The sequence below is a fragment of the Crocuta crocuta genome, unplaced genomic scaffold (assembly GCF_008692635.1).
Source record: "Crocuta crocuta isolate KB4526 unplaced genomic scaffold, BGI_CrCroc_1.0 scaffold556, whole genome shotgun sequence".
NCBI classification, from domain to species: domain Eukaryota; kingdom Metazoa; phylum Chordata; class Mammalia; order Carnivora; family Hyaenidae; genus Crocuta; species Crocuta crocuta.
Genome location: NW_027527436.1, coordinates 2,290,245 through 2,316,670, shown reverse-complemented (window position 1 = coordinate 2,316,670; position 26,426 = coordinate 2,290,245). Strand labels below are relative to the sequence as shown.

At 37.4% G+C, this 26,426-nt stretch overlaps 1 protein-coding gene across 1 annotated transcript in view; it reads left to right on the top strand.

The window, feature by feature from the left end:
* The window catches only part of USH2A (usherin), a 717,315-nt gene that overhangs the window by 530,993 nt on the left and 159,896 nt on the right, over positions 1 to 26,426 (top strand). The window contains exons 49-53 of the mRNA XM_077759473.1: positions 2,493 to 2,714; positions 13,788 to 14,011; positions 18,565 to 18,769; positions 24,295 to 24,492; positions 25,006 to 25,160. Coding sequence (XP_077615599.1) covers positions 2,493 to 2,714; positions 13,788 to 14,011; positions 18,565 to 18,769; positions 24,295 to 24,492; positions 25,006 to 25,160 — 1,004 coding nt within the window. The remainder of the gene's footprint in view (positions 1 to 2,492; positions 2,715 to 13,787; positions 14,012 to 18,564; positions 18,770 to 24,294; positions 24,493 to 25,005; positions 25,161 to 26,426) is intronic.

Here is a 26,426-nt window from a genome sequence, read left to right as displayed (position 1 = left end):
ACTCTGAAACAGGCTCCAGGCTCTGAGCTGGCAGTCAGCACAGAGCCCGACGCGGGGCTCGAACCCACGAACCACGAGATCATGACCTAAGTGAAAGTCGGACGCTTAACCGACTAAGCCACCCAGGCGCCCCTACTTCCTCCTTTTTAATTATGATGTTCTTCATTTCTTTTTCTTGCCTAAGTGCTCTGGCTATATATTTCAGTACTGTGTTGAATAGAAGTGGCAAAAAAAAACTTGCAGTGGTATCTTCTTTCTGATCTTAGAAGAAAAGCTTTCAGTGTTGATTTTAATGTTAGTTTTGGATTTTTCATACATATTCTTTCTTATGTGGAGGTAGTTACTTTCTATTCCTAGTTGGTCAGATTTTGAATCTGACAATTTCAAATGCTCTCTCTACATCATTTGAAGTAATCATGTACTTTTCTTTCTCCATTCTATTAATATGACATGTCACTTGATTGAGTTTCATATGTTGAATCATCTTTTCATGCTTTTTGAGAATAAGTCCCAATGGACATAAGGAATAATCACTTAAATGTGCTCTTGAATTCAGTTTACTAGCATTTTGCTGAGAATTTTCATATCAATTTTCAGTCATAAGGGAAATACAGACCAATGTCTGTAGTTTTTTTTTTTCTTGAAGTGTCTGTCTGGTTTTGGTATCAGGGTAATACTGGCCTCATAAATTTTGTTAAAAAGCATTCCTCTTCAGTTTTTTAGAAAAGTGTGAGAAATATTAGCATTGTTAAATGTTTATTTACTTGAGAGAGAGAGAGCACATGTGAGGCAAGGGGCAGAGAGAGAAAGAGAGAATCCCAAGAAGGCTTTGTGTTGCCACCATGGAGCCTGATGCAGGGCTTGATCCCACAAACCGTGAGATCAGGACCTGAGCCGAAATCAAGAGTCAGACGCTTAACTGACTGAGTCACCCAGATGCCTTGAGCAGGATTAGTACTAATTCTTTAAATGTTTGGTAAATTTTACCAGTGAAGCCATCTGATCCAGAATTTTTGTTGTTGGGAGGTTTCAAACTTGATTCAATCTTGTTACTAGTATAGGTCTATTCAGAATTTCTATTTCTTCATAATTGATCTTTTAGGTTATGTGTTTCTAGTAACTTGTCCATTTCATCTGATAGGATGGATTTTTGAGCAATGAATATGGATAATGAAGACTTCAGGGACACCTGCTAGAGCATCTATATTTTTATATTCTTTACATATCTATCCACAGTTAAATATTGTCCCATATTTTTAATATCATTTTGGTAAGCAATTCTTCTTGCTTTTACTAACCATGTTTTAGCATATCTTGACCTCATACATAGATAAAATAATTTATAAGGGAGCCCAGGCCTATAAATTCCTAAAGCAATCCTAAATTCTTCAGTGAACTTGAGCCTTTTTTTAAGAAGGCTTGGCAAGTCACTAACTAGATTATTTAAATCTTATCTGGACAATGGTTTAGAGCTATAAGACCTGCCAGGCTGGTCTACATACTCACACACCACATATGGTAAAATGATGAGATATTTTCCAGGGAGAGAGATATGTTTTAAAAGGGGAAGTGGAAGAGAAGGAAGAGGGCCTGTTGAAGGTGCAGGAAAATGAAGAAGATTAAAGCAAGAGGAAGGAGAGAGTGAAGGTTCAAGGGTTCAAAAATGAGAGTTGGGTCATGAGATAGAGAAGTACAGTTTGAATTTTAGATCCACCAAGTTGTTAGTTCTGTCTAAGGTATCCTTGGAAGAATAAATTTAATTATTTTTCTTTTACAGTTTTCCGGTCTTTTAGAAGCATCTTCATAAAAACAATGCTGCCTGTTGATATTTATAAAATTTAAGCTTTTTAATCCCAACGCACCAAGCAAAAGACTATTTTATTCTTGTTTCGAGTTTCCCAGAATATCATGTAAAGGGGGGAATGTAGGTACAACTATATTAGTGAAATTCAGTGTCTGTCATAGCCCAGCAAAGTATTAATGTGCTGCCATGATATAGTATTTTTACCTCCTCTCATTTAACTGAGCTTCATGTCAGAAGTGTTTTGTTTGCTTACACAAATAAAATTTGGTTAAAGAAATTATAATCTAGGCAATACCAATTTTATGTTAATTTCTGAATCCATTCCACTTTCAAAAAAAAAAAAAAGTACACTAACTAGAAAAGCATTTGTAGGTAAACTTTTTGTAATATCACTTAATCATGTTACCAGACCTACTGAGCTCATTTACTAGGGATGAGAGAGGAAATAGGTAACATAGCATTGTCTCTAAGTTACCATGTGTGTATATGAGCAGACCCATGTTTATAATCTTTAATTGAAAATTTTTAAAGTTGTTTTGAAATTTTGCAACTCCACAATGACAGCTTTCTTTCTAGTAATTCTGTCAACCAGTTGGCATCTGTGAGACGATTGTGATAAAATTTCATTGTGAGTCAAAGCATATTTCTTTTAACTCGTGCAATGATTGTTATTGTCCCAAATTGACAGGTGAAGTATGTTGTCCAGATGAACAGCACAATCGGGTTTCCACTGGCATCGGTGACTCCTGCTGTGGCCGAATGCCTTACTCCACCTCAGGAAACCAGATTTGCTGTGCTGGGAGGCTTCGTGATGGCCATGGCCAGCAGTGCTGTGGCGGACAGATTGTGAGCAAAGATTTAGAATGCTGTGGTGGAGAAGAAGAGGGCATGGTGTATAGTCGCGTTCCAGGTAAGGAGCCCTTGTCTGCTTTTCAATCAGTAGAGATTCTGAGAAACACAGGTCGAGAAATTGCCCTAGATATAAAGTAAATAAGTAATTAAGCTCATGTGAATTATATCTAATGCAATATTTAAATGTACATTGTATAACAAATAAAAATATAATCTCACCCTTTTTTTGTGTTCACGGATGTATTTCATGAGAATGGATCAAAAGTCTTTCCTCTTGAGAAGTGTCATATCCACTATAAACAAAAACAAAAACGAAACTACACATGAATGCATGCATTGGTTCTGATCAAGAGAATATTTCCTAGTAAATGTTAACAGTACACAAAATTATTATTGATGATATTATGTCAGTACTTTTGCTCCCTTATTATTTGGTAGCTATGACATTAACACTAATTTTAATAGCAATCGTTATTGACTGAGTGCTATGCCCAGTGTTTTATGCATTACTAACTCAATTAATCTTTTTTTAATGAATCTTTATAACATTCTTACTAGATAGGTTCTATTATTGTCTACATTTTAAAAATGAGGAAACTGAGGCACAGAAATCAGACACTTGTTCAGGATTCCATAATGGATTTTTGGGTGCCTGAAAGTTATACAATTAGGGGGGGCCCTCTTTACAGGAAAAAATAAAATGATGAACACAAGATAAAATATAAAAATAATATTTATTTAGAAGGGGAAAATAAATTATAAAAATTACAAATTCAAAAAAGAAAATCTAGCAAATTCCACTAACATAAAAACAGGATTATATGACTTCTCACATCCCTCTTTTTTTACCCTGACATGTTTAACTTATACCCTTGATCACCTCCTCATGAGACAATGGCTTTGTGCCATTTATCTATGGGAAGAATAAAAAAGTAATTCATTCTTTACTGTCTGCCATGTGATTAATCAAAACCCTTTTTAATTATTTAAAGTTAGAAAAGTGGCTTTAAGCTTCAAAGTTTATTATCATAATATTATGTAAATGCTTTGATTATTGTCAAATTTAAAAAAACATTTACCAAGGATCTTTCTAAGATTTAAGGAAATCTTAAGTTTTCTTATTTTATTTTATTTATTTTTTATTTTATTATTTTTTTAAGTTTATTCATGTTAAGAAAATGGAGAGAGCATGTGACCAAGGGAGTGGCAGAGAGAGAGGAAGAGAGAGAATCCCAGCCCCCTCCACTGACAGTGACCCAATGCACGACTTGATCTCATGAATCTGTGAGATCATGATGTGAGCCCAAATCAAGAGTTGGGTACTTAATTGACTGAGCCACCCAAGCGCACTAAGTTTTCTTATTTTAAAGTCATTTGCAGTGACTTGTCTTAAATATTTGTTGAGCTGACAACATCATACCAGTTTTTCATGGCTATCCTTATTATATGACTGAATTTGAGCTGTAACTTACAATGATATTCCTATTTTATCTACACATCAGCAAAAGGTATAAATTTTTTCAATGTATTTATCAGTTACCTCTCTTCATAATTTGTAATAATTTATACTTCAATCTGAGATCCATCATTTTCTTTTAATAGTTTACTACTTTTGTTGTAATCTAAAATTTATTTTGTTATAATTCTCTTCTTGATGTCAGAATATTTCCATTGATTCTATTGTTCAGTTTTACAGCTTTTGTTTCATATTCCATTAATTTTTCTGTCTGATCTTTCTCTTTCTTTAAAGCTTTGCTTTATATGCATCCAAATTAGGAGTCTGTAATTTCTCCCATTTCTTATCTTTCCAAATTTAAGTTAAAATGGCATATTCAGGGCTTAATGACTTTTTAGTAGAAGTGACAAAAATCATAAACATAGCTACTGAACCCAAACTAAATATTTCCCCAACTCAACTTCCCCCCTTACGATTTCAAAAATGTACATGGTCGCTCTCCTATTTTAATCAATACAAGGACACGTAAGATAAAAGACAAGTTAAAGGAGCAAGAGAGAGAAGCCATGACAAATTGTAGTTAAAGGTTATACATTTGCTAATTTTATAAAATATATAACCATGCTTTTCCTAGAAGAGTCTTGTACAAACAGAGAGCCCTAAAGTTCAAACTCCTTAGCTTTAGGGTAATCTGCACAAAAAACTAGCAAGGGTTGGGAATGCCAGCCTTTCTCTGAGCATGATTTCAGGACACCATTGTATCTTGATGTGGATGAACTATGAATTCCTTGTTTTCCTATAATTTCTTCTTTTTAAAAAATCAAAAAGTTATCCATAATATCAGTAATAATTGTTGAAATTATTATAGTGTTATTGTTAAATACCATATTTTTATACACATTTTCTTCTTTTTTAAATTTCATTTAAATCCAAGTTAGTTAACATATTGTGTAATAATGGTTTCAGGAGTAGAATATAGTGTTTCATCAGTTACCTACAATACACAATGCTCATCCCAACAAGTGCCCTCCTTAATGCCCATCACCCACTTAGCCCATCCCCTCACCTACCTCCCCTCCAACAACCCTGTTTGTTTTCTAAATTTAAGAGTCACTTCCTCTGTGTAAAAGTTCTGAAGATAATTATTAAGAAGAACACTTGAAGAACAAAACTAATCAATCAAGAAATTTAAAAAGTATCAATCCTGGGGGTACCTGAATCTTGTACTTTAACAAGAATACAGAGTTTCAATATTTTCATAGCCCTTAAATAAATAAGAAATGCTTATTAAATTATTCACAACTGAATTTCAGTACTCCCAGTGTGGGAAAGATTTCTCTTCTTATTTGAGTCCAAAAATACTTGATTCTAGTTTTTTAAACTTTTTCTTTTGACAACCATCAACCTTGTTTCCAAGGCATTTACTATTCTCTGAAGTTATAAATCACCCATCTGGATCGACACTACATCCATTCTGCGCATTCTTTTTNTCCATGGCCTCCTTATGTCATGGGGTGGGAGGCAGATGGAGGAGGGTCAGAGCAGGACCCTCTAAAGAGATTAGCTTGGGTCAGGGGCTCTGGTTACTTGGATCTAAGGGCAGTGTTGCACATGTGTATTCTTTACTTTTGAGTACCTGAATGTGTACATCTGGAGTTCTCTGTCACTAAAGTGTATTTTGTTCGCTTTTTTTTTTTTTTTTTTTTTTTTTTTAGTTTTTATTCTGACAGAGAGAGTGCACGCACATGCATGTGCAAGTGAGAGAGGGGCAGAGGGAGAGGGAGAGAGAATCCCAAGCAGGCTCTGTGCTGTCAACATGCAGCCTGACGTGGGGCTGAAACCCACACATCATTAGATCATGACCTGAGCTGAAACTAAGTGTTGGACACTTAGCTGACTGAGCCACCCAGGCGCCCCTCTATGCATTCTTTTTAAATCCAACCCAGTGGGACATGTACGGAGGAAGACTTTAATATATACTCAAACTGTTTGATAGTACCATGTCATTTTGTTGATCTCCATCAACTGTCCAGAAAATAATGATGATGGATTGTTGTCCTACATACAACAGAAATGGGCTTCAAATAGGACATTTCCATTGACCATAGAAGTTTAAGGATTACCTCCCATATACTGTACAGGACACCTGGACCTGCAGTGTAAGGTAACAAGAAAGGTGACTTTGCCAGGTAAAATCAAGAAACAGAAACCAAAACTAACTTTCTAAGATCTTTACAATTGAATGATGTATTAGGTCATATGATACACAAGAGTTCAGTGTTGACACACAGTCCTTTCAGAAAGTTTCTCCATAAATTGTGGTCTTAAGAAGTTAGCATTCGAAAGATAAGTAAAGTACAGTCAAGGAATCCAGCCCAGTCAAGTGTCTCCCACACACTGCTTATTGGCAGGAGGCAATTGATCAGGAGGCAAAATACAACAACAACAGAAAATAAACAGCAGCCTGTGTTCACTATTTGCCAAACTGAGTTTCTGTGTGCTTCATATATACCTACACATTTATAACATGCTTAAACCTCACAACAACCCTATGAGGTAAGTATTATTATTATCTCCATTTTAGATATGAGGAAACAGAAGTGCTTCTAACAAAAGTTAAAAACTGTCCCAATACAAAACAAATATAGAACATAATGAATACTAAACTAATGCCACATGCTATAGAAAGATTACGTTTTCGGTCTTTTCAGTCTTTTCAACTATATATACATACATATATACATACATACATATATATAGGGTATATACATACATATATATACATATATACATATATATATATATATATAGGGTAAATAATTAGAATCAGGTTTGTTCAAATAATACTATACCTGAACCATGTCTTTAAAAAAAAAAAAACCCAAAACCCAGAAAACAACAACAAACACTGTCCCCAAATCACACAGCTACCGGTTGGTTATATTACTTCAGGTAGCATTAATTGCTGTTATAAATGAACCCCCAAATTTGCAAAGTCTCAAATACCATAGGGGTTATTTTGTTTTTATATGGTGGTACTGGGATAGGAACCCATCTTCAGGTTAGCACTCTTACCTAGGTATTCTGGCTGTTCCACGGGTAGCTTCTAAAGTCACCTGGGGGTTATATCCATTCCTGCAACCAAAAAAAGAAAAGAACATGGAATAATGGGAGTGCAAGTTTTTTATTGCCAGGTCTAGAAATAGTAAACCTTGGGGCGCTTGGGTGGCTCAGTTGGTTAAGCATCTGTCTTCAGTTCAGGTCATGATCTCACGGCTTGTGAGTCTGAGCCCTATGTCGGGCTCTGTGCTAACAGATCTGAGCCTGGAGCCTGTCTTCAGATTCTGTGTCCCTCTCTCACTCTGTCCCTCACCACTCAGGCTCTCTCTCTCTCTCTCTTAAGAATAAATATATTTTTTTAATTTTTTAAAAATAAAAAATAATCTAAAAAATAGAAATAGCAAAATTTAAATTAATATTTCACTGACTGGAACTCAGCTACCTGTCAACACCTGAGTACAAGGAGTCTGTGAGATTTCCTCAGGAATCTCTTGCCATAGTGGCTAAGAAGGGATTCTAGCAGCATCCAAACAGCTATAGAGCCCATGCTCTTAACCTCTTTGGTCATTATGATATTTGGACAAGCATCGAACACTCTCCAACCCAAACCATATCAATGTTTGGCAGGTCTAATGAGCAGGGCCAGTATCATAAACTACAAGTTGCAAACATTTTCTGGATGACTGGAAAATAAAGAGGCATTATGAACTCTGCCCTTTGAGTGCACACCTAACGTGTGCCAGAATTAGCAGAATAGGTAATATGGGGCACCTGGGTGGCTCCGTTTTTTTGAGCAGCCACCTCTGCACTTCAGCATGATCTCATGCTGCACATCATCTCTGCACATCACGTCATGATCTCACGGTTGGAGGGATCAAGTCCTGCAACGGGCTCCTCGCTGACAGCTCGGAGACTGCTTGGGGTTCTCCCTCTCCCTCTCTTTGTTTTTCCCCAGCTCAGTGTGTTCAGACTCTCTCTCTCTCTCTCAAAAATAAATAAACTTAAAAAAATAAAAAGAACAAGGATGCCAGGCCAGTGGGGGAGGGTACAAAAGTGTCACCCAGCCTCCCATACCCTAATGAGTCAGGGTCTTAAAATAACAGCAGAAATGTCTCCTTTTAGCATCTTTGTTTATTTGTTGCTTTTTAAAGTCAATTTCCATATTCCTTCACTTGATAAAAATGTATTGTGTAGTGACTATGCTCAAGACATTATTCTCTGTGCTCTGTGAGTGTAAAATTGGCTAAGATTCCATTTTTACCCTTAAGGACTTATAATCTAATCAGGGAGGAAAGTACCAATAAGGTTAAACACAGTCCATAAGAAAGGGATGAACACAAGCATACTCTTAAGACTGAGAGGTCCCTCCAGTCAAGATGATGGAAAATGCTAAACCATTGGATTGGAACCTCAAACAATGAGCAAGATTTTGAGATGTGTCGATGAAAGAAGGACATTCAGCTTAAGGGCGTAGCTTGGGCTAAAGGATGAAATTAGCACTGTGTGTAAAGAAATAGAGAGGGATAAGTCTGAGTAGGCAAAATGATCTGAACATTATTTACTAACTAAGAAAGAGTCAGCATGATGATAAGAACTGTGATTTAAGGAGATAAATTTGATTTGGAGGCAAAATGAATGTGAGACAGAAGGAAAGCTAAGTCAGAACACTCTTGGCAAAAAGTAAAATGTACCTGTACCTGTTTTACGAAATGAAGTGCAGGTAACTGTATACTAGCACAATGGTTCCTAATCTTTTGGGAACTGAACACTCCCTGAAGAATCTTTACAAAGCCTCACTTCAAATACTGGTGCATAGAATACACAGAGTAATTTGCCTGCAATTTCATACAACCATGATGTCCATCCATGAGCCCAATAAGAATTGCTCCTTATTTACTTCACTATGGTTTTCCACACTAGTCAAATATTTCTTAAGCAAATTGTTGTATTACTCAACTCCTGTGAATCAAGATTAGCTCTATAGTTTCCCATGATATTGTGCAGTTCTGCCAGGTCTGATAACCATGGTGGACTGCAGGAATGATACTTTTAAAAAGGAAAAGACTCTCTTTTTGTTCTTTTGACCTTCCTGTAGGTTTCAGTGAAAATAGACACATTCCACATGTCTTTTTCCTCTCTCTGCTGCCGCTCCCTCCTGTCGCCCCTAATGACTGTGACCTCAGTGACCTTCCAGAATATCCATATGGCCCTTTCTCTCCTCAACCTAGCAACATCATACCTGCTACACAAGGGTTTGGATCTCACAATATTGTTCCTAAGCCTGGCCGCTCTCTCTGCCTGGCATTGTGTGCCTGCCGTTAAGACCAGGCTGGCTCGTAAAACATCTCTTTATGTACTTTATTACTTAAACTCTTTTATTTGCCTGCAGGAGCCCTTTAACAAAATCACATTGAATTGACTTTCTCACACCAAATCAAATCTCCCTGGTCCCAGTTCAGTTGTCTTTGTCAATATGTATTTTATAAATGGAGTGAATTAACAGATGCTGTTGGAACAGAAGTGCTGGGGTAGCGTTTATGTTTTTACTGCTCTCTCTGGGCAGATGAGTTGTGTAGGAGTGTTATACAGGTATCTTGGGATGAAAGTCATGCTCGTCATTGCCATGGATATGTATTCTTAACCATTTTCTTTGGATGTATTTTAAACCTCTTTATTACTCCTTTTATACTTAGTGTTTGCTTAAAGGGTTTTACCATTTATGCCCATTAATCTTGGATTGGACTCGATTATATCTTTTAGTATTAAGAGATGAAAATGAAAGTTTCCTTATCATTCCAAGAGAACAGGATTTTCTGTCAGCCATGAGAACCTGCTCATGACATACCTTTGGAACGTATTGCCCGATCTCTGTTATGAATGTTGTCCATGTAGCCTTGATAGGAGAGTCTGGGCTGGAACTGCTTTGTAAGAGAATCCTGGGCTTCCAGGTCCTGGAGTCGGACTTCAGCAGAACAGATGACTGTGACTATTTGTCTTGTAAGATGGAATTTAGAAACTTTGCAAAGAGGGAAATCAAGCACAGAAATCCATTGTGTAAGAGTTGTGTTAGAAAATATTTTCCAAGAAGATTTCCATGTGACATAGTGAATTTTCAAAAGATGTAATGTAGAAAGATTTTAAAACATTTCTCAGCAATTTGGGGGAAATTTTTGCTCTACCCTTTAGTTCTGTTTTGTGGTGGCAGCCGTACAGCCATCTACTGGTGGAGACTAGCACATGTCTCTTCTTTCATATGCTGCCACCATTTTGTAAGTTTGTCCTAACAATATTAAACAAAACTTTATTTTTCAGTCTGATATGCTTAATATATAACCCCTTGGTTCAAAATGTGGTCCCCATGATCAGTCCCAGAGTTGCACATGAATCTGTCATATTCCAGACTTTGATTTTACTACTGTGCTGTTTTGATCTCAAAAGCATGATTCATAACTCATTTTTTTTAATTTTAGAAAAACAAAGCACCTGTTTTACAGAATTAACAATTTAGAAATTCATCAGGACCATCTGTTTATAAATGCTTTCCTTTTAAGCCCTAGCCATTAAATAAGTGTTAATAACCTATTGAAACTATCCATAACATTGTGAATAAACAACTCTTTCCTTAACTGTTTTCTCAGTTGTATCCAATGGAATGGAAGCTACCCGTTGGATATATATGCTGTTTGGGAGGATTAAATATTCAGTTTGATATCAATAATAAATATCTAATATCTCTATGTGTACTGTATCACTTTAGTAACAGCTGTCCACAGAGAATCTTCACCTTTGTACAAAAGTAATGAACAGCCTCTGGAAGAATAGATCAATCCATCAATAATACACGACCTGTTTTGTTTTCCTTTTGGCATATTTAAAATTGTGCATTCTGCATGTCAAAGTTCAAAAGTCAAGTGCTGCATGTGATAAATTAGGCAGGGGTCAAAAGTTATTGCAATGCGGTTTCAGAAGATTGTCTGTCTCTGAATTTGCAGCTCATTCATGCTGAAGTGATGCACTATGGGAATTACTACCAAACTCGGCTCCGCAACATCTGCTCTCCCTAAGTGAGTTAGTGCACGTCAGACATCTTTATGTCAGAATATTGCAGTGATGGATGCAGTCTTCAGAAAATGCTGCATAAAAATCTGGTGTGCCGTTCTGGCCATTAAGTGAAATTACTATTTAAATTAATGGCACTGTCACAGTTTATCTGTGCAAAGAATGAACGCTGATTAGGGTATTAAGTAATTAGCAATTTATCACACTGGAACAAGGTTGATAATAATTAAAGAAGTAATGGTTTACCAAAGAAACTAGAAAGGGAGTCACTTCTTGTTATGAGAGTGGAATCTTGGCTGAAAATTTTAATTCAGTGAAACAAAGATGAAGCTCTTTGTGAAAGAAAGCAGCCTATTTTTTTCTAGTGTAAAACCAGTTCATTATCAAAATTTTAGTTGACCTGTCAAAAGTCCCTCAGAGCGATCAGATGACTGATTAGAGTTTTGAATTAGGTCAATGTCTGCATTTTGATTTTATACTTAAAGCATGGTGAAACCATAAAGTAACTTGGGAGTTGAGGGGGAGAATGTATTCTGCTCCCTAAAGGGTCAGTTTTCAGATTTTGATTGCTCTTTTAAAATAGAAACATGAATTATTTTAAGAAAACTGCTAGAGAAAAAAATGACAGTAAAAAAAAAAATCCACGGTTGTATTTGAATGAACAGAAAACAGCAGAAAAAAATGTCCAAACATTATACAACTTGCAGCCGTAGACTTTTCTTTGTATTGTGTGTGCTCACGTGTGTGTATACACATGTCACTTTTACCTGTCATAACCAAGACTCAGACTACAGTGATAGCTCTGCTGGGGGTATTTATGTGAAAAAAAAAAAACCCTTTCCTGGAAATGTTAAAACAACTAAAATTATTACTAAAGCACCAAAGAAAACACTTTACTTTTATTTAAACGAATCATTCTGAACAGATGCCACGTTTAGACAGGGCATGTTAAAACTCGGTTATAATCAATGATGTACATTGGTAAAAGTTTTAAAATATTAGGAGAGGGGCCCCTGGGTGCCTCAATCGGTTAAGCCTCTGACTCTTGGTTTTGGCTCAGGTTAGAATCTCATGATTGGTACATTTGAGCCCCTCTTTGGGCTCTGTGCTGACAGTGCAGAGTCTGCTTGGGATTCTCTCTGTCTCTCTCTGTTCCTCCCCCACTCACTCGCTCTTTGTCTCTCTAAAAAATAAATAAATAACCTTAAAACAATAAAGGAAGGAAGGAAGGAAGGAAGGAAGAAAAGAAAGAAAGAAAGAAAGAAAGAAAGAAAGAAAGAAAGAAAGTATTAGGAAATATTTTTCAAAGTGGAAAGATCAGTGAGGAAGTTCTTTGGAGTCATGTGTGGCTAAACAACTTTCTTAAGGTGTGTACCAAGCCAGTGTCTACTTTCAATGATGTCTTTTAATTGAAAGCACTTAAAACTCGTTGGCCTATTCTTAGGCATGTCTTTCATAATGTAGGTGTTTGTACAGGACCAGATTAAACAATTCAGGACCCCAGGGCCCTTTGAAGTTGAGGCTCTTTATGTTATCAGTCAGGACTAATAATAAATAAACAAAATTCTAATTAAAATAAATCATTCATCACACGGTGCTGCCTTATAACTGGATATAAATTCTAATATAATAGCACTGTGACCTGGGGTGTAGACACCTTCATTTCTGGCCTAATCTGACTCTAGAGTATTGTTTATTTATTCAGGATTTTATGTCTAAATTTCTGCTGTATCTCTTCTATGGCAAGATCTAAATGTTGCGAACGCAGGCGGTTAAGCTGAATTCGGTGGGAGAAAGGAGGCTAGCTGGTGTGAAAGGCACACGTGTCTTTCATCAACAAGTGGCCACCGATGAACCTCCTGACACAGTCTTTCTGCCACTGCCCCCAGTCCCTCATCCATGTTTAGTGATGGGTCTAGAGCACAGCGCTCCTCAAAAACTAGTGGCCAAATTGTTCACCTGATCAGTGAGCAAGTGCAACTGGTTTTGAGCAGATCTACCTCATGAGGAAAGAGTGGATTGCTGGATTCACAAGAAGCAAATGTGTGACCCTAGACAAGGCCAGGCAAAAACTTCTAAGACTCCACCCGCCGCGTCTCAGGCACTAGGGTTGTGTTACCTCCTCCCTCTGTCTAGCCTCTTATCCCAGAGTACCTGGCTGACGTTTTCTCCCTTGTGAATTTCTAGAGCTTTCTTCTGAATCCCTGCAGTTTAACTAGCCCCTTTTCTGCAACATGATGCACATCACAAAATGAGCAGGTAATTCTCATGACGGAAATCAGGGCATTTTTTTATGGGGCTTGGGAGAAGTTTGGCCCCGCTGAATGATTCTGGAACACTTGCTCGTGTGTGTTCTTTACCTAATTAGTGTCTAGTGCTCTTGGTAAGAAGGACCCCTCACTGCACATTTAAATCACCTTGAGGGAAGTGCTACCTTGTATTGTGCCTTTGCAGCAACCGCCTGAGTCTGACATTTTTATACCAAACTTTATAGCGGTCTCCGTGTTCTTCCTTTTTTTTAATTTCATATTCATATATAACATTTTATTGTTGCAGGGATGTTCTGTTGTGGGCAGGATTATGTGAATATGACAGATACCATATGCTGCTCAGCTTCCAGGGGAGAGTCTAAAGCACATGTTAAAAAGAATGACCCAGTGCCAGTAAAATGCTGTGAGACTGAACTTATTCCAAAGAGCCAGAAATGCTGTAATGGAGTTGGATATAATCCTCTGAAATATGTTTGCTCTGACAAGATTTCAACTGGAATGATGATGAAGGTAATTGATAGAAAACCTCTCAGAGGTGCTGATTTGACAATGGAAAGAGAAATACATTGTTCATAACTATTTTTCTAAAATAGGAATATAAAAACTCCTGTGTGCATTATTCATTTTCACATTACATCCATATTAATACCAAATGAGTTCACTGTGATTGATGTTATTGCAATGAATTCTAAAGGAATTAATAATGATTAGCTGTTCTCGGGAAGCTTTACCCAGCACTTCAGATTAGTGCAGTACTGAAAGTCTGTGTGCCGAAAGAGCTAACATATGTCGTCTGGGACCTATGTGGTGCCATTTTATGTCCATGGGTGCTGGGGATGGAAAGGGAGAGAAATTTTGGCTTCTTCCCCCTGGGCCCACAACCAAAATGCAACACTTTCCATTGATAGAGACCTTAGATCCAGCAAATTCACTTGTGCTTATATCCTATTCCTTGAGACGGTGGAAGATTCACAAATGCCTGCCTATCTAAAAGTGAATAGACCTAAGAGTGCATCATTTGTTTGTACGTTGACTCATGGACACACATGTCATGTTTTGTTAAAATTAAATTTGACCCAGGACTCCAGAAACCTAACATTTTAAGAAAAAGATTATGGTACATTAAAAACCAAACACCCTACTAAGTTCCTCAGTCATTTTCCGCTAGGAATTGCCTGCAAATGGGTGTTTGGGTCATTCATGCCACATGACACAACTACACAACCATTGTGTGGGCACCATATACTTTAAGATGTAAAGTAACCTTTGAAATTGTTAGGGTTCCAACAAGCACCTTGCAACAATTAATATTAAGATAATTCATAAAGTTGGTAAAGAGAAGTACTTTATGAAGTGAATAATCATACGAAATACCCATCAAAAATAGTTTTTCATCTACAAAATTGTTTTAAATTTTGGTCTGACCTGTAAGCAACTTTAAATAACCGAGCCTATGAAATAAAACCTATCCAACGCTACGCTCCCAAAGTTTACATTTATTCCAAGTCAGTGTTTTCAGAAATTTGGACTGGGAAATTTTTCTGAAATATACAGTCTTAAAAAAATTGGTGATGTTGCCAGAACATGTCTTTAAAATGACTAGTTAAGAAGACTCTATGTAGAAAACTCTCCTTAAAAGGGCCCTCATATTTGAAAAATGAAGATAGAATACCTGTTAGTTTCAGAAATGACTCTATTGCTCACAACTATTTGTTTCATTACCCATTTGTTTCCCAGGCATCTCACTTTGGCTTCAGTAAGACATAGCTTCCATTACTCAAGGACAATGTTCAGGATATATACATAATCTTTTGAATTGACTTAAATTGGCTTTAGGAAGGCCAGTGAACAGCCATATTGACAATTCATATTTACATTGTTATTATTAGGACAGTATTTCTGACTGCTGAGTCCAGAAGTGTGTTACAGGTCAAGTTCAAACTACAGATTGCACTTTGTTTCCTGAACACCTCTTTTCCTGGAGACTTCTATCCCCTGCTCCATTCAGGAGCGGACCACTGTGGGATTTCTCCCCAGCAAGTCTTCCCTAAGTATTGGTTTGGGGGTTTCTTTTACTTCTCTCCTGTGTTAGTGTCCTAACAATCTAAGGGTCCCCCTTTCTTGTCTGTTTGCTTCTTCTAGAGAAATATCACTCTGGGTATAGGTGTGTAAAAGGTAAATTTTTTGAGAGCTCAATGTCTGAAATTACCATTTTTCTACCCTCCCTCCTAGATTGATAACTTGACTAGGTATACAATTCAAGGTTAAAAATTATTTCTACTCAGATTTTGAAGTAATTTCTGCATTTTTAACCTTTCATTGCTATTCTGATTCCTGTCTCTTCCTAGGTACCCAGGTTTTTTTCCTATGAAAGTTTTTAGGACATTCTCTTTATTGTGTTTTTCTAATATTTCATGACAATGTGCCTCTATGTAGCTATCATCATCATCATCATCATCATCATTATTCATGGTGATGTGCTTTTTGTGTACTTTTTCAGTGTGAAGTCTCATGACCCTCAGTTCTGAAAAATGTTATTTTATTATTTCTTTGATAATTTGCTCCCTTTTTGTATCTCTTTTTGCAGACTAGTTTGGTGTTAGACTTCCTAAGCCAATCTTTCTATCTTTCCATCTTTTTTTCTTGTTTCTTGTTTATTGATTAGTTAACTCTTCATCTCTTTCAACATGATCAGATATTGCCTTAGCTTCATCTTTCAGTCTTTCTATTGATTGATTGATTGATTGATTTTTTTTTAGCTATCATCTTTTATTTTAAATAACTTTTAAAGGTTCTTTCTTGTTTGCTGACTGTTATTTATTCATGGCATTCTACTCTTGTTCCATTTATGGGGTATCTTTTTTATCATTCTAGTAATACTAATACATTGTTATTGCTTTTTTATTGTTTGCCTTATTCCTTGAATATTTTCATTTGTTTCTTTGGTTCTATTTTAGTTTTCTTCTTTCCCTTGCTTTGTTTCTGCTCCCTCTAAATGTTTTTTTCTCCTATGTTTTTAAATCTATTCTTTCCATTGAAGGCTGAACGGGAAGCTCACTGTGCATAGGCATACATTAGTGGAGAGTGCACAGTAGGGGAATCAGGTAGCAGGATGGCTTTTTGTCAGCAAGTCACATTCACAAGAACCTTAGCAAGTACACGTAATTAACTATCCTTAATAACCCATCCTAGATCAGGATAAGATATATGCCTGGCTGACAGCATGTATGGAATCTATAGGAAAGGGGGCTGGGATTTGCACATGCAGACTCCTATTTGACTTTCCCATTATGGCTCCTACCTTATACCTTCCAGTGGACTCTATATTCCTTTTAATTTCACAGAATCTCTTCTAAGTTTATGTCATTTTTAACACTTTACCAAGTGCAGCTGGAACAGCACACACCTACTGAGGATATTCTGGATTGTGACCTCTTCCCCTAGGGCTGTGAGTGCAGTAGCCATGGCTTACTCTGACAGATATCCCAAGTCGTAAATTTGTCAAATATGTAGCCACAGCATAACCGAGCTCGCCAACTTTCCAAACCCCAGTGTGCATTTCTTTGCCACTTCCTATCTAACCATTAAGGCAATGCCATGTGTTTTAGGGTTTTGTTATTGTTGTTAAGACAATATCTAACTTCAAAGTTCTAATTTATGTTTTAGCTAAGACATGCTAGACCATGCTGAAAGAAAAACAAATGTTCCCACATATGGAATGTGTCAATAGAATAAAATTTAAAATAATTTTTTTTTTCACATTACAATCCACTGTGAGTTAAACAGCTCTCTTCCAAGGAATGCCTCAGGAGTCTATTCTCTCTCCTCTTGTGAGACTTCACACACAGCCCTCAGATCACAATGGGAAGGGGGGAGAGTGGATGATTATACATGTATGGGTATCACACATGTATGGATCTCAGAAAGGATGCAAAATATGTACATTCTATACTGTATTCACATGGACATTTCTAGTCATGTGGCTTGTCTTACTGAGCTGGACTTGCAAATATGGTATTCCCAGGGAGAAGACACAAAATGGATATTACTGAGCACACAGTATTGTCTCTGTGTGTATTCATTCCCTTCCTATTTCCTTGGACTTCTATATTCCTTTACTGTCATTCGGTTGGGCTTTAAGAGGAAATGGAGATAAATGTGGGTGTTCAAGTCACTATATTCAAATAGAAATCCTATGATATTTTTCTGAAGCCACTTTATTTTGACAACATTTTGGAGACTAACAACTTATATGAGGTAAGAGAGATTGAATGTAGATACATTTTAAATAACAAAAGTTATTTAAATACATCATACTACCTATATAAAAGAAAGAGGAAGGGAAGCTTTGCATTATAAAAATATTGCTTTATTTATATCTCCTATAATCTGGGATGATGAAGTGTTTCACTTTCTGACAATAGAACACACTAGCACTTACCAATAAGAAGTCCAGGGATTCATTAGAAAAAGGTTTACAAATGTAAATAATAATAACTGTAAGGAGAGTTCATGAAATATTTAGATTTTCTAAAAGTTGGACAAGGAATATTTCTTAGTGGCCCAACTTGCCCCACAGCACAGAAGTGCAGATTTTAAATTATTACATTCTTTATTTTCTCTAAAGCTCCATTAGGAAAGTGTCAAAGTAACAATAATAAAATAATGACTCATGCTCTTATTTATAGCACATCTACTAAGTGTAAGGCATTTACAGGAGTTATCCCATTTGATTCCCATAACCAACCTGTGTGGTAAAGGTAATTTCCATTTTTTCATCACCGAAGAAGCTGAGGCTCTGAGAGTATAAGTGACTTTCTCAAGGTCACAGAAGCAAGAAGTTGCAAAACTGGATTCTGAATCCAAATCTGTGTCATCCAAACCCAGACTGCTCTTTCTAATGTACCCACTGCCTTCATTTCTTTTCATGAATCGTGAGACATTTATTTATGAACTAAGTGGAAGAAAATTTCATCTGCAACTTGTTAAAACCTCCCCCACATATGTCTAAATGTAATTTTTAAATCTTTTCTCTATCTCCCCACATCTACCACTCAACCTAGGAAACCAGAGAGTGCGGGACTGTCTGCCCGGCAGCTCTGGAAGCCACAGCATACTGTGGTCTGTGTGACTTCAACTTTACCAGCCACGTTTGTACCGTGATCAGAGGGCCTCACAACTCCACAGGCAAGGAATCAATAGAAGAAATGTGCTCATCTCCTGAAGAGACAGTTCACACGGGAAATGTAAACACATTCTCCTTCACAGGTAACAGAAATCGAGCCACCTGCCCATGGCTGAGTAGGGCTAGTGAAAAGCTGGAGAAAATGCAGATTTGTTTCATTCTGATGTCATCCCTCTCCTTAACCTAATGTCAATTAATTTCATCGCACTATGGGACAGCTAGTCACAAGATAATTAAAGGCACACTTTGGATCTGCTCAAAGTTAGTGGTTTAAAAAACTGTAAAGTCTAACTTTAAAGAAGAAATAAGCTATTTTAAAGTAAACCTGTAGAAAATCAAGAACAAGGAAATAACTATGTGTCCTTTTATGGTATATCCAATTAATTTTCAGTGAGCCCAAATTTTGTTCTTAAAAGTTTGAATGGAGGCTTTCAATAAATGCAATGAATGATTATTGCTGTACTTGGCAGGTAGAAAAGAGGAAGAAACCTGACTAATCGCTAGTAAGACCAAGCAGTGTTATTCTGAGGAGGAGCTTTAAGTATACTTTCCTGGTCTTGGGTCTGGGTCTGGAGACAGTATTCTCCCACAACCTGGTGTCATCCCTAAATGGCGCTCCTCTTGGGAACAATAAACTTCATGGTTATTGAAAGTATTAATTTTCAGGCCCCATCTTGGCCCTCCTGAGTTCCTCCAAATAGTGGTTCTCAGGCCTGGCTAAACTGAGTGAAAAACACTGTCAAGTTTAAGATCATCTCCAAAATAGTTCTGCCCTCTATTAAATTTTTATCATTTGTCCATTTACTTAAGTCCCTCCAGAGTTTGCTTCTGCCTTTTGAAAAATTAAGTGCATGTGTGTATGTATGTGTGTGTGTAGCTGTGTGTATGCACATATATATCATTTATCATCTAGCATCAAATAAAATACATTTAAGTGACATAATTCAAGAAAGCTAAGGTTAAATAAACAAGAAAAGTGCTCTGTTCCATCATGAGTCATCATTCCTCCTTACTTAACCCGTGGTGGGTGATAATGGCAAACCTTATGCATTTGGTTTGCAAAAAAATAAATAAATAAATAAGTCAAGATAGTGGGATGAGGGGGTAGATAAAGGAAGGAAAGCAAGAATAGAGATAAAGTTCCAGTGATGTGCTAGATGATTTAAAACCTTACCTTAATTTACCCACAAAGCAATCGTGTATGTAAGATCATTTCGCAGATGAGGAAACTGAGGGTCAGATCTGTAAAAGTAACTTGCTAAGGTAAGACGTCAGATTTAAATGGTGTCACCTTCAAGAACAGCAAATTTAGGGGGTACCTGGGTCGCTCCATCAGTTGAACATCCAACTCTTGTTTTCTGCTCAGGTCGCTATCCCAGGGTTGAGGGATCAAATCCAGCTTTGGGCTCTGTGCTGAATATGGAAGCTGCTTAAGATTCTCTCTCTCTCTCTCTCTCTCTCTCTCTCTCTCTCCCTCTCTCTCTCTCTCTCCCTCCCTCTTTCTCTCTCTTTCTCCTTCTGCACTTCCCACACCCCCCTCATTTTAACAACAGCAGCAGCAGCAGCAGATTTTGGAGACTCTGCATCACATAGGAGCTCCTTTCAGAGTGTTCCAAACCTCCCTGAAGCTGTCTCTTCCACTTTAAATGTCCTTCATCATCCTGAGGGTGTAGGTCAAAATCCATGTCCTCCCTGCAGTTTCTCAAACCCAGCCCCTCTCTCCTGTCACACGTCAGCACAACAGCCACTCCTACCATGTGCCATATGCTTTTGGCCCCTTGCTCCATCTCTCCTACAAGACTGAAACATCTGTCTGAATAAGACATCCTTACTTCCCTTCACCTCGTCTTTGGATTAACATGCTATAACCAAACAAAAAACATTTATTGGAATGTATTTAATTAGGAAAGTCCTCAGGATAGAAGAAATTCGTCTAATCCTCCAACTTCCTTCTACTCCCAGTTACACACTTTAGGACCCTCATTGACAAATTAGTGGGTTTGATCTAAGAGAGTTCCTGACTTGCACCTGTCTTTTGTAATTAAGGTCAAGATTTTGAAGGTCCATTAAGACATATTTGCAGTATCCCTCTCCAGATGACCATAAATGTTTATACCTCATAATATTATGAGGTCTTTTACCACCCATATTTCAGAATACTTCAAAATACTATTCATGGAATATGAAAAATAACAAAAGTTTCTTTTCCATGAAGAAAACGAAGCACTTAAGTAATGCTAAAATAAGAGCCATTGATTGAGACCAACTTGGACTGAGAAGTCAACCTTTCCTAGAAGTTTATAGTGAAAGCTAAACAACACCAGGGCTCACCAAAATTCATTCATGCATGCAATCATTTCATTTATCAAAAATTATTCAAATTTTTACTAACAACCAGTCACTATCCTGAGACCAATAGCTATGAAAACAAATCAGTACGAATTCCCATCAGGAATTTGCAGCCTCTCTGCACAGACAGGGAACAGATATGTAAGGATACTGTAATGGGAGGAATGATGTCCGTGTAAGAGCTGTGATAGAGAAAGCATAGGATGCTTTTGGAGAGCATCGCAGGGACACCTGATGCAGACAGAAGAGCTTAGGAAGGACTTCATGAAGGATGTGATGCCTGAGCTGAACACTAAAAGGCAAGTAGAAACATCAGGTTAAAGGAACGTAAGGCAGGCACAGAGGGCAACAGGAAGTGAGAGGAAGTCCAGGAGGTGTGAACAATAAGCACCTTGATATGAATGTAGCACACAGTAGGAGGAAAAAATAACGGAGATGAGGCCAAAGAGCAGGAGTCAGGTGATGAAGGCCTTTGTTACCCCCACTCAGCAGGGGTCTTTACGCAGGAATGAGTGGAAATTAAAGCTTTTTAACCAATGGAATGTCACAGTCATGTGTATGCATTTTTGAAGAATTACTCTGTCCACTAAAGAAATGATTGAAAACAAATCTGTATGGGACATTTAAGCAATTAACAAGCAAATGCTGAGCAAGTATAATTTCCCCAAAAGCAAAACCCTCTGTTATTTGAAGATTAGTCCCATATAACATACAGAATGATTTTGAGATAAAAAGAGGGTTTTTTTCTATTTTTTTAAAACAACAGTTGGGTTTGGGGGACCTGTATGGCTCCATTACATCATTACATGTCCAACTGCAGCTCATGGTTGGTGAGTTCAAGCCCCATGTTGGACTCTGTGCTGACAGTGCAAGGCTTGCTTGGGATTCTCTCTCTCTCTCTCTCTCTCTCTCTCTCTCTCTCCCCCCTTTCCTGCTCATACTCTCTCTCTCAAAAAAAAAAAATAAACAAAAAATAAAGCATTGGAGGGGTGCCTGGGTGGTGCAGTCAGCTGTGCATCCTACTTTGGCTCAGGTCATGATCTTGCAGTTTGTGAGTTCAAGTCCCCCACTGGGCTTGCTGCTCTCAGTGCAGAGCCCGCTGTGGACCCCTTGTCCTCCTCTCTCTCCATCCCTCATCCACTCACACACTCTCTCTCAAGGACAAATAAAACATAAAAAAATTTTTGAAGAGTTGGAAATTCTGGCAAAGAAAAAAAAATAACTCAGAAATGATATTATTGAGGGAAGGCGAAAATTTCAACAATGATTCCTTATGTGTAAAGAAAAAGAAAGAATTCTTTCATGGGCTAGGAGCATCTTTAAAAGATTGGGCCTCACAGGAAAACAATGAAATGAGGATAAGCGATGAGAGAGTACAAAGGGGAAGAACAAAATGCCATAGAGGAAAGAATAAGGAACACGGCATGGGGAGATTCCGCAACTGAAATCAGCAATGACGATGCGGGCCTGAGGGTGTGGAATAGCAGTTATTAGCAATGAACAATTGAATCTGCTACAGCCAACTGATTCAAAAATATAGTGACCGTCTGTGGGTCAGTGAACGGTCTGGGCAGCTCTGCCCCACTAGGTCATGCAGGGACCTTGACTCCTTCCAGTTTATGACTCATGATGTCCCGGTGCTTCCTCATTCACATGGTGCGGCTTGGGGCCCCGCAACATCCACCAAAAGGGAATGAGAAAGTCAATGGAAGGTGAGTGATTTCCTCTTAGAAATGGATGCACAAGTTGCTCCTATCACGTCTATGCTTCTTCCATTGTTGAGATCTGAGTCACATGAATATCCCCAAGCTGCAAAGAAAACTGGGAAAATTAGACTCGAGCCAGGAGGCCTCTGACCAGGACAGAAGGCATATGTGGGAACCCACTAGCTCCCATCAGATACCCTCTGACCAGAGAAAATAAAGACAGAAGATAATCCCTTATATATTAGAGCAATTTACATTTTATGATGTTCTGTCACATAACTTCTTGCATTTTATCTTCATACTCATTCTATAAAGTAGGCAGATCAGGGTTTATAGTAAAGAAATGCGAATAAGGAAAATGTGGTCAAAAAACCCTCATGGATGGACTGAGATTCAACTCCACGTTCCAATGGAGGTAGAGCAGGTGGCTAGACAGCCAAAGAAGAGGACTTATTCTTCTGATTTGCTATCTGAGAAAAGCCATCTAGAAGCCACCATTCAAAAATACAAACACATTCAAAATTCACAAAATTAAGTGGAAAACAGATTTAACCAATTAAATTTTCCAGTTTTTTTTTTTTAATAAATTTGTAGCATTTGTGTTTCTGAAGTTATTAAAGCTTAAAATGGACCAAAGAGTTTTGGGACACAATTGAATCACCTGGATGGTTATCTAGTAAAATTGTTGCCAGTGCAAAACATCCAATAGTCTGTTTTTATTTTTTAATTAAATTGGTTGTTTTGGTTTGGGTTTCCACTTTGGTTTGGTGAAAGAGGGAAGTAAGTATGTAGTGGGCTGTGAATACATTTATATCCACTAGCCATGATAAGCTAAGGTTCAAGTCCTGTGTCTCATAATAAATACATTATAAGATATTTAATAATTTAATGTAATATGAATAATGCAATAATTGATAAAATTTATCATACTCAAGTTATGAAAGCATTTTGATGAACCTGCCTCATATAGAAATAAAGGGTATATAAACTTGTGAAGCATTAACATCCAATGTACATTAGTCTAGTGCTTTTATTTGTTTTATTGTTTATGTTTTTTTTTAATTTTTGAATGTTTATTTTTGAGAGAGAGAGACAGTGCAAGCTGGGGAGGGGCAGAGAAAGAGGAAGACACAGAATCTGAAGCACTCTCCAGGATCTGAGCTGTCAGCACAGAGCCTGATGTGGGGCTCACACTCACAAACCATGAGATCATGACTTGAGCTGAAGTCAGATGCTTAACCAAATGAACCACCTAGGCGCACCTGCCTAGTGCCTTTAGATTTCAATCATCCCTTTCATGTATCCATATTATCCATATTTTCTTGTCCATAAAAGGTGAATTCTATTCTGTGCAATTCCATATTTCTGCATCTAATACATAAAATGTTTTTATGACTTAGAAAATTAAGATTATTATTAGAGTTTTATTCACACACAACAGGATTAGAGCGTTAATTTTTAAGTGTTTACAAATTTTGATATTCATTTTCAATATGATGATAAAACAATAAAAATGTTTTAAAAGTCTCATTGTTCAATTTCTCCCTTTCCAGATGTGAACCTGGAGCCTTACAGGACATACGAGTATAGGATTTCTGCATGGAATAGCTATGGGCGAGGATTCAGCAAATCCATTAGAGCCAGGACCAAAGAAGATGTGCCTGAAGGTGTGAGTCCCCCTACGTGGACCAAAATGGATAATCTTGAAGATGTAATAGTCTTAAATTGGAAGAAGCCTATACAATCAAATGGTACTGAGCTACTTTTAAAATTGAAATAACAAAATATAGTAAATTCGTAAGGAAGTTGAAATGAGTTTAATCTACATTTAATTGGCATGCATCTAACCATTAAAAATTATTTGCTGGTAAAAGAAGTTTAGGTATGTGCCTACTGATCTTTCCTTTTGTAAAATAGGCCTTGCAAATTTTTAGTCCCCCAATTTTTTTTTCTTGAATCCTAACATAAGCTCTTTCGAACAAGCAAAGACTGTTAAAGGAAAGCAAAATAGTTTTAATATTGAAGGTAATTTTCTTGGTAGCAGGGGGAAATAAACATACATGGTTCTTTAATTATTTGTGTCCAGAGTCCCTCTCTTTGGTAAGAGTGCATGTTATCACTCGAACATAGCAATACAATAGCAAGTTAAAAGTAAATAATGCCATATTATCCCATTTCCTTAGAACTCCAAGATATGTTAGATTGTTTGCAAATAGTTAAAAGCTTATGATACTCAAATCTGGGCATTTCTCTGCCTCTTTTAGGTCCCATTATTTACTACATTCTTCTCCGAAATGGAATTGAATGCTTTCAAGGATCATCACTGAGCTTCTCTGATACGAAGGGAATTCAGCCATTTCAGGAATATTCATACCAGCTGAAAGCGTGTACAGTTGCTGGCTGTGCCGTCAGTAGCAAGGTAATGGCAGGTACCAAAACTCCAGGCAGAGTAGCCATGATGAAAACTGTATAAATGTCCAGGTTGTGGATGATTTTTCCAAAGGCAGAAAACAATATCCACTCAATACAGTGTTAAGTAGGGCACCGTCTCAACTGAGTACTAATACTTGTGCCTGAAAGGAGAGATCGCTGAAATGTATCAAATTTATGCAAATATAAATGTTTGATTAATTAAAAAAAGAAAAAGAAAGCTTGGACCAGTATTACCCTTTTGTATCACACTTTTCCTCTGCCAACTATTTTTAGATGCTCTTATGTAAATCCATAATAATTCCCAAATCATTCCTCAGTTTAAAAGGGTTCCTATTTAAATATCACTTCAATATAGATTGCCTGCTCTTGAAAAACAGAGAAAGGAGCCAAAGAGCCAAGCATAGAAAATAAAATGATACCAAGACTTTTGCTACAACCTTGGCAAGAAATGATGAGGCCTGAATTCATGCAACAGGGGTCAGAATGGAGACTCTCAGGAAGATATTGGGGGACAGAATCTACAGGGTATGGTGTCAACTATATGCAGGAGAGGAAGAGGAATTGGTGTCAACTATATGTAGGGGAATAAGAGGAAAGTATCATGGATGTACTCAAGATGTCTCGCTTGAGCAAATTATAGATCATAGTGTCCATTCTGCTAGCAAATAAAAAAATAAAAGGAAAATTTTAAAGTAGTGAATACAATTCAAATCTTAAAAGTTTTTAAAAAGATATTTAAAAGAAGGAGCAGGTAGCAGAGTGATGGAAGAAAATATTATTTGGCACTTCAAGCGAAAAGGTCTAGTCAGAAGCTGGATTACAAAGTGATTGGAGCTTCTAGAAAGATCTGTGAGGGAAGTTGAAGCAAAGAGTTTGAATAGGGTCATTAAGGAGAATAGAGAGAAAGAGATAAAAACAAGAACATAGATGATGAAGACTGGGAATGCTACCGAATAAAAGAGCCCACAGATGAGACTGGAAAGAAACAGTCAATTTAGGAGGAAAATAGTCATTTCACAGAAGCCAACCTAGTCGGAGGAAACTCAGGAGAAACAAACACACACCAGCTCTGATTCGTCTACGACTTTGGAAGAGCATCATCTTCATACGCTGGGCAAGAACCATCCAAGTAAAAGATTCAGTCAGACTGACCAGGCCGGTGCATATGCGCAGCTCTCACTGAGCAGACCTGCCTGAATGGCTCTGCACTGCCTCCGCTTGGGCAGATGGCGGCTGATTGGCCCAATCAGAA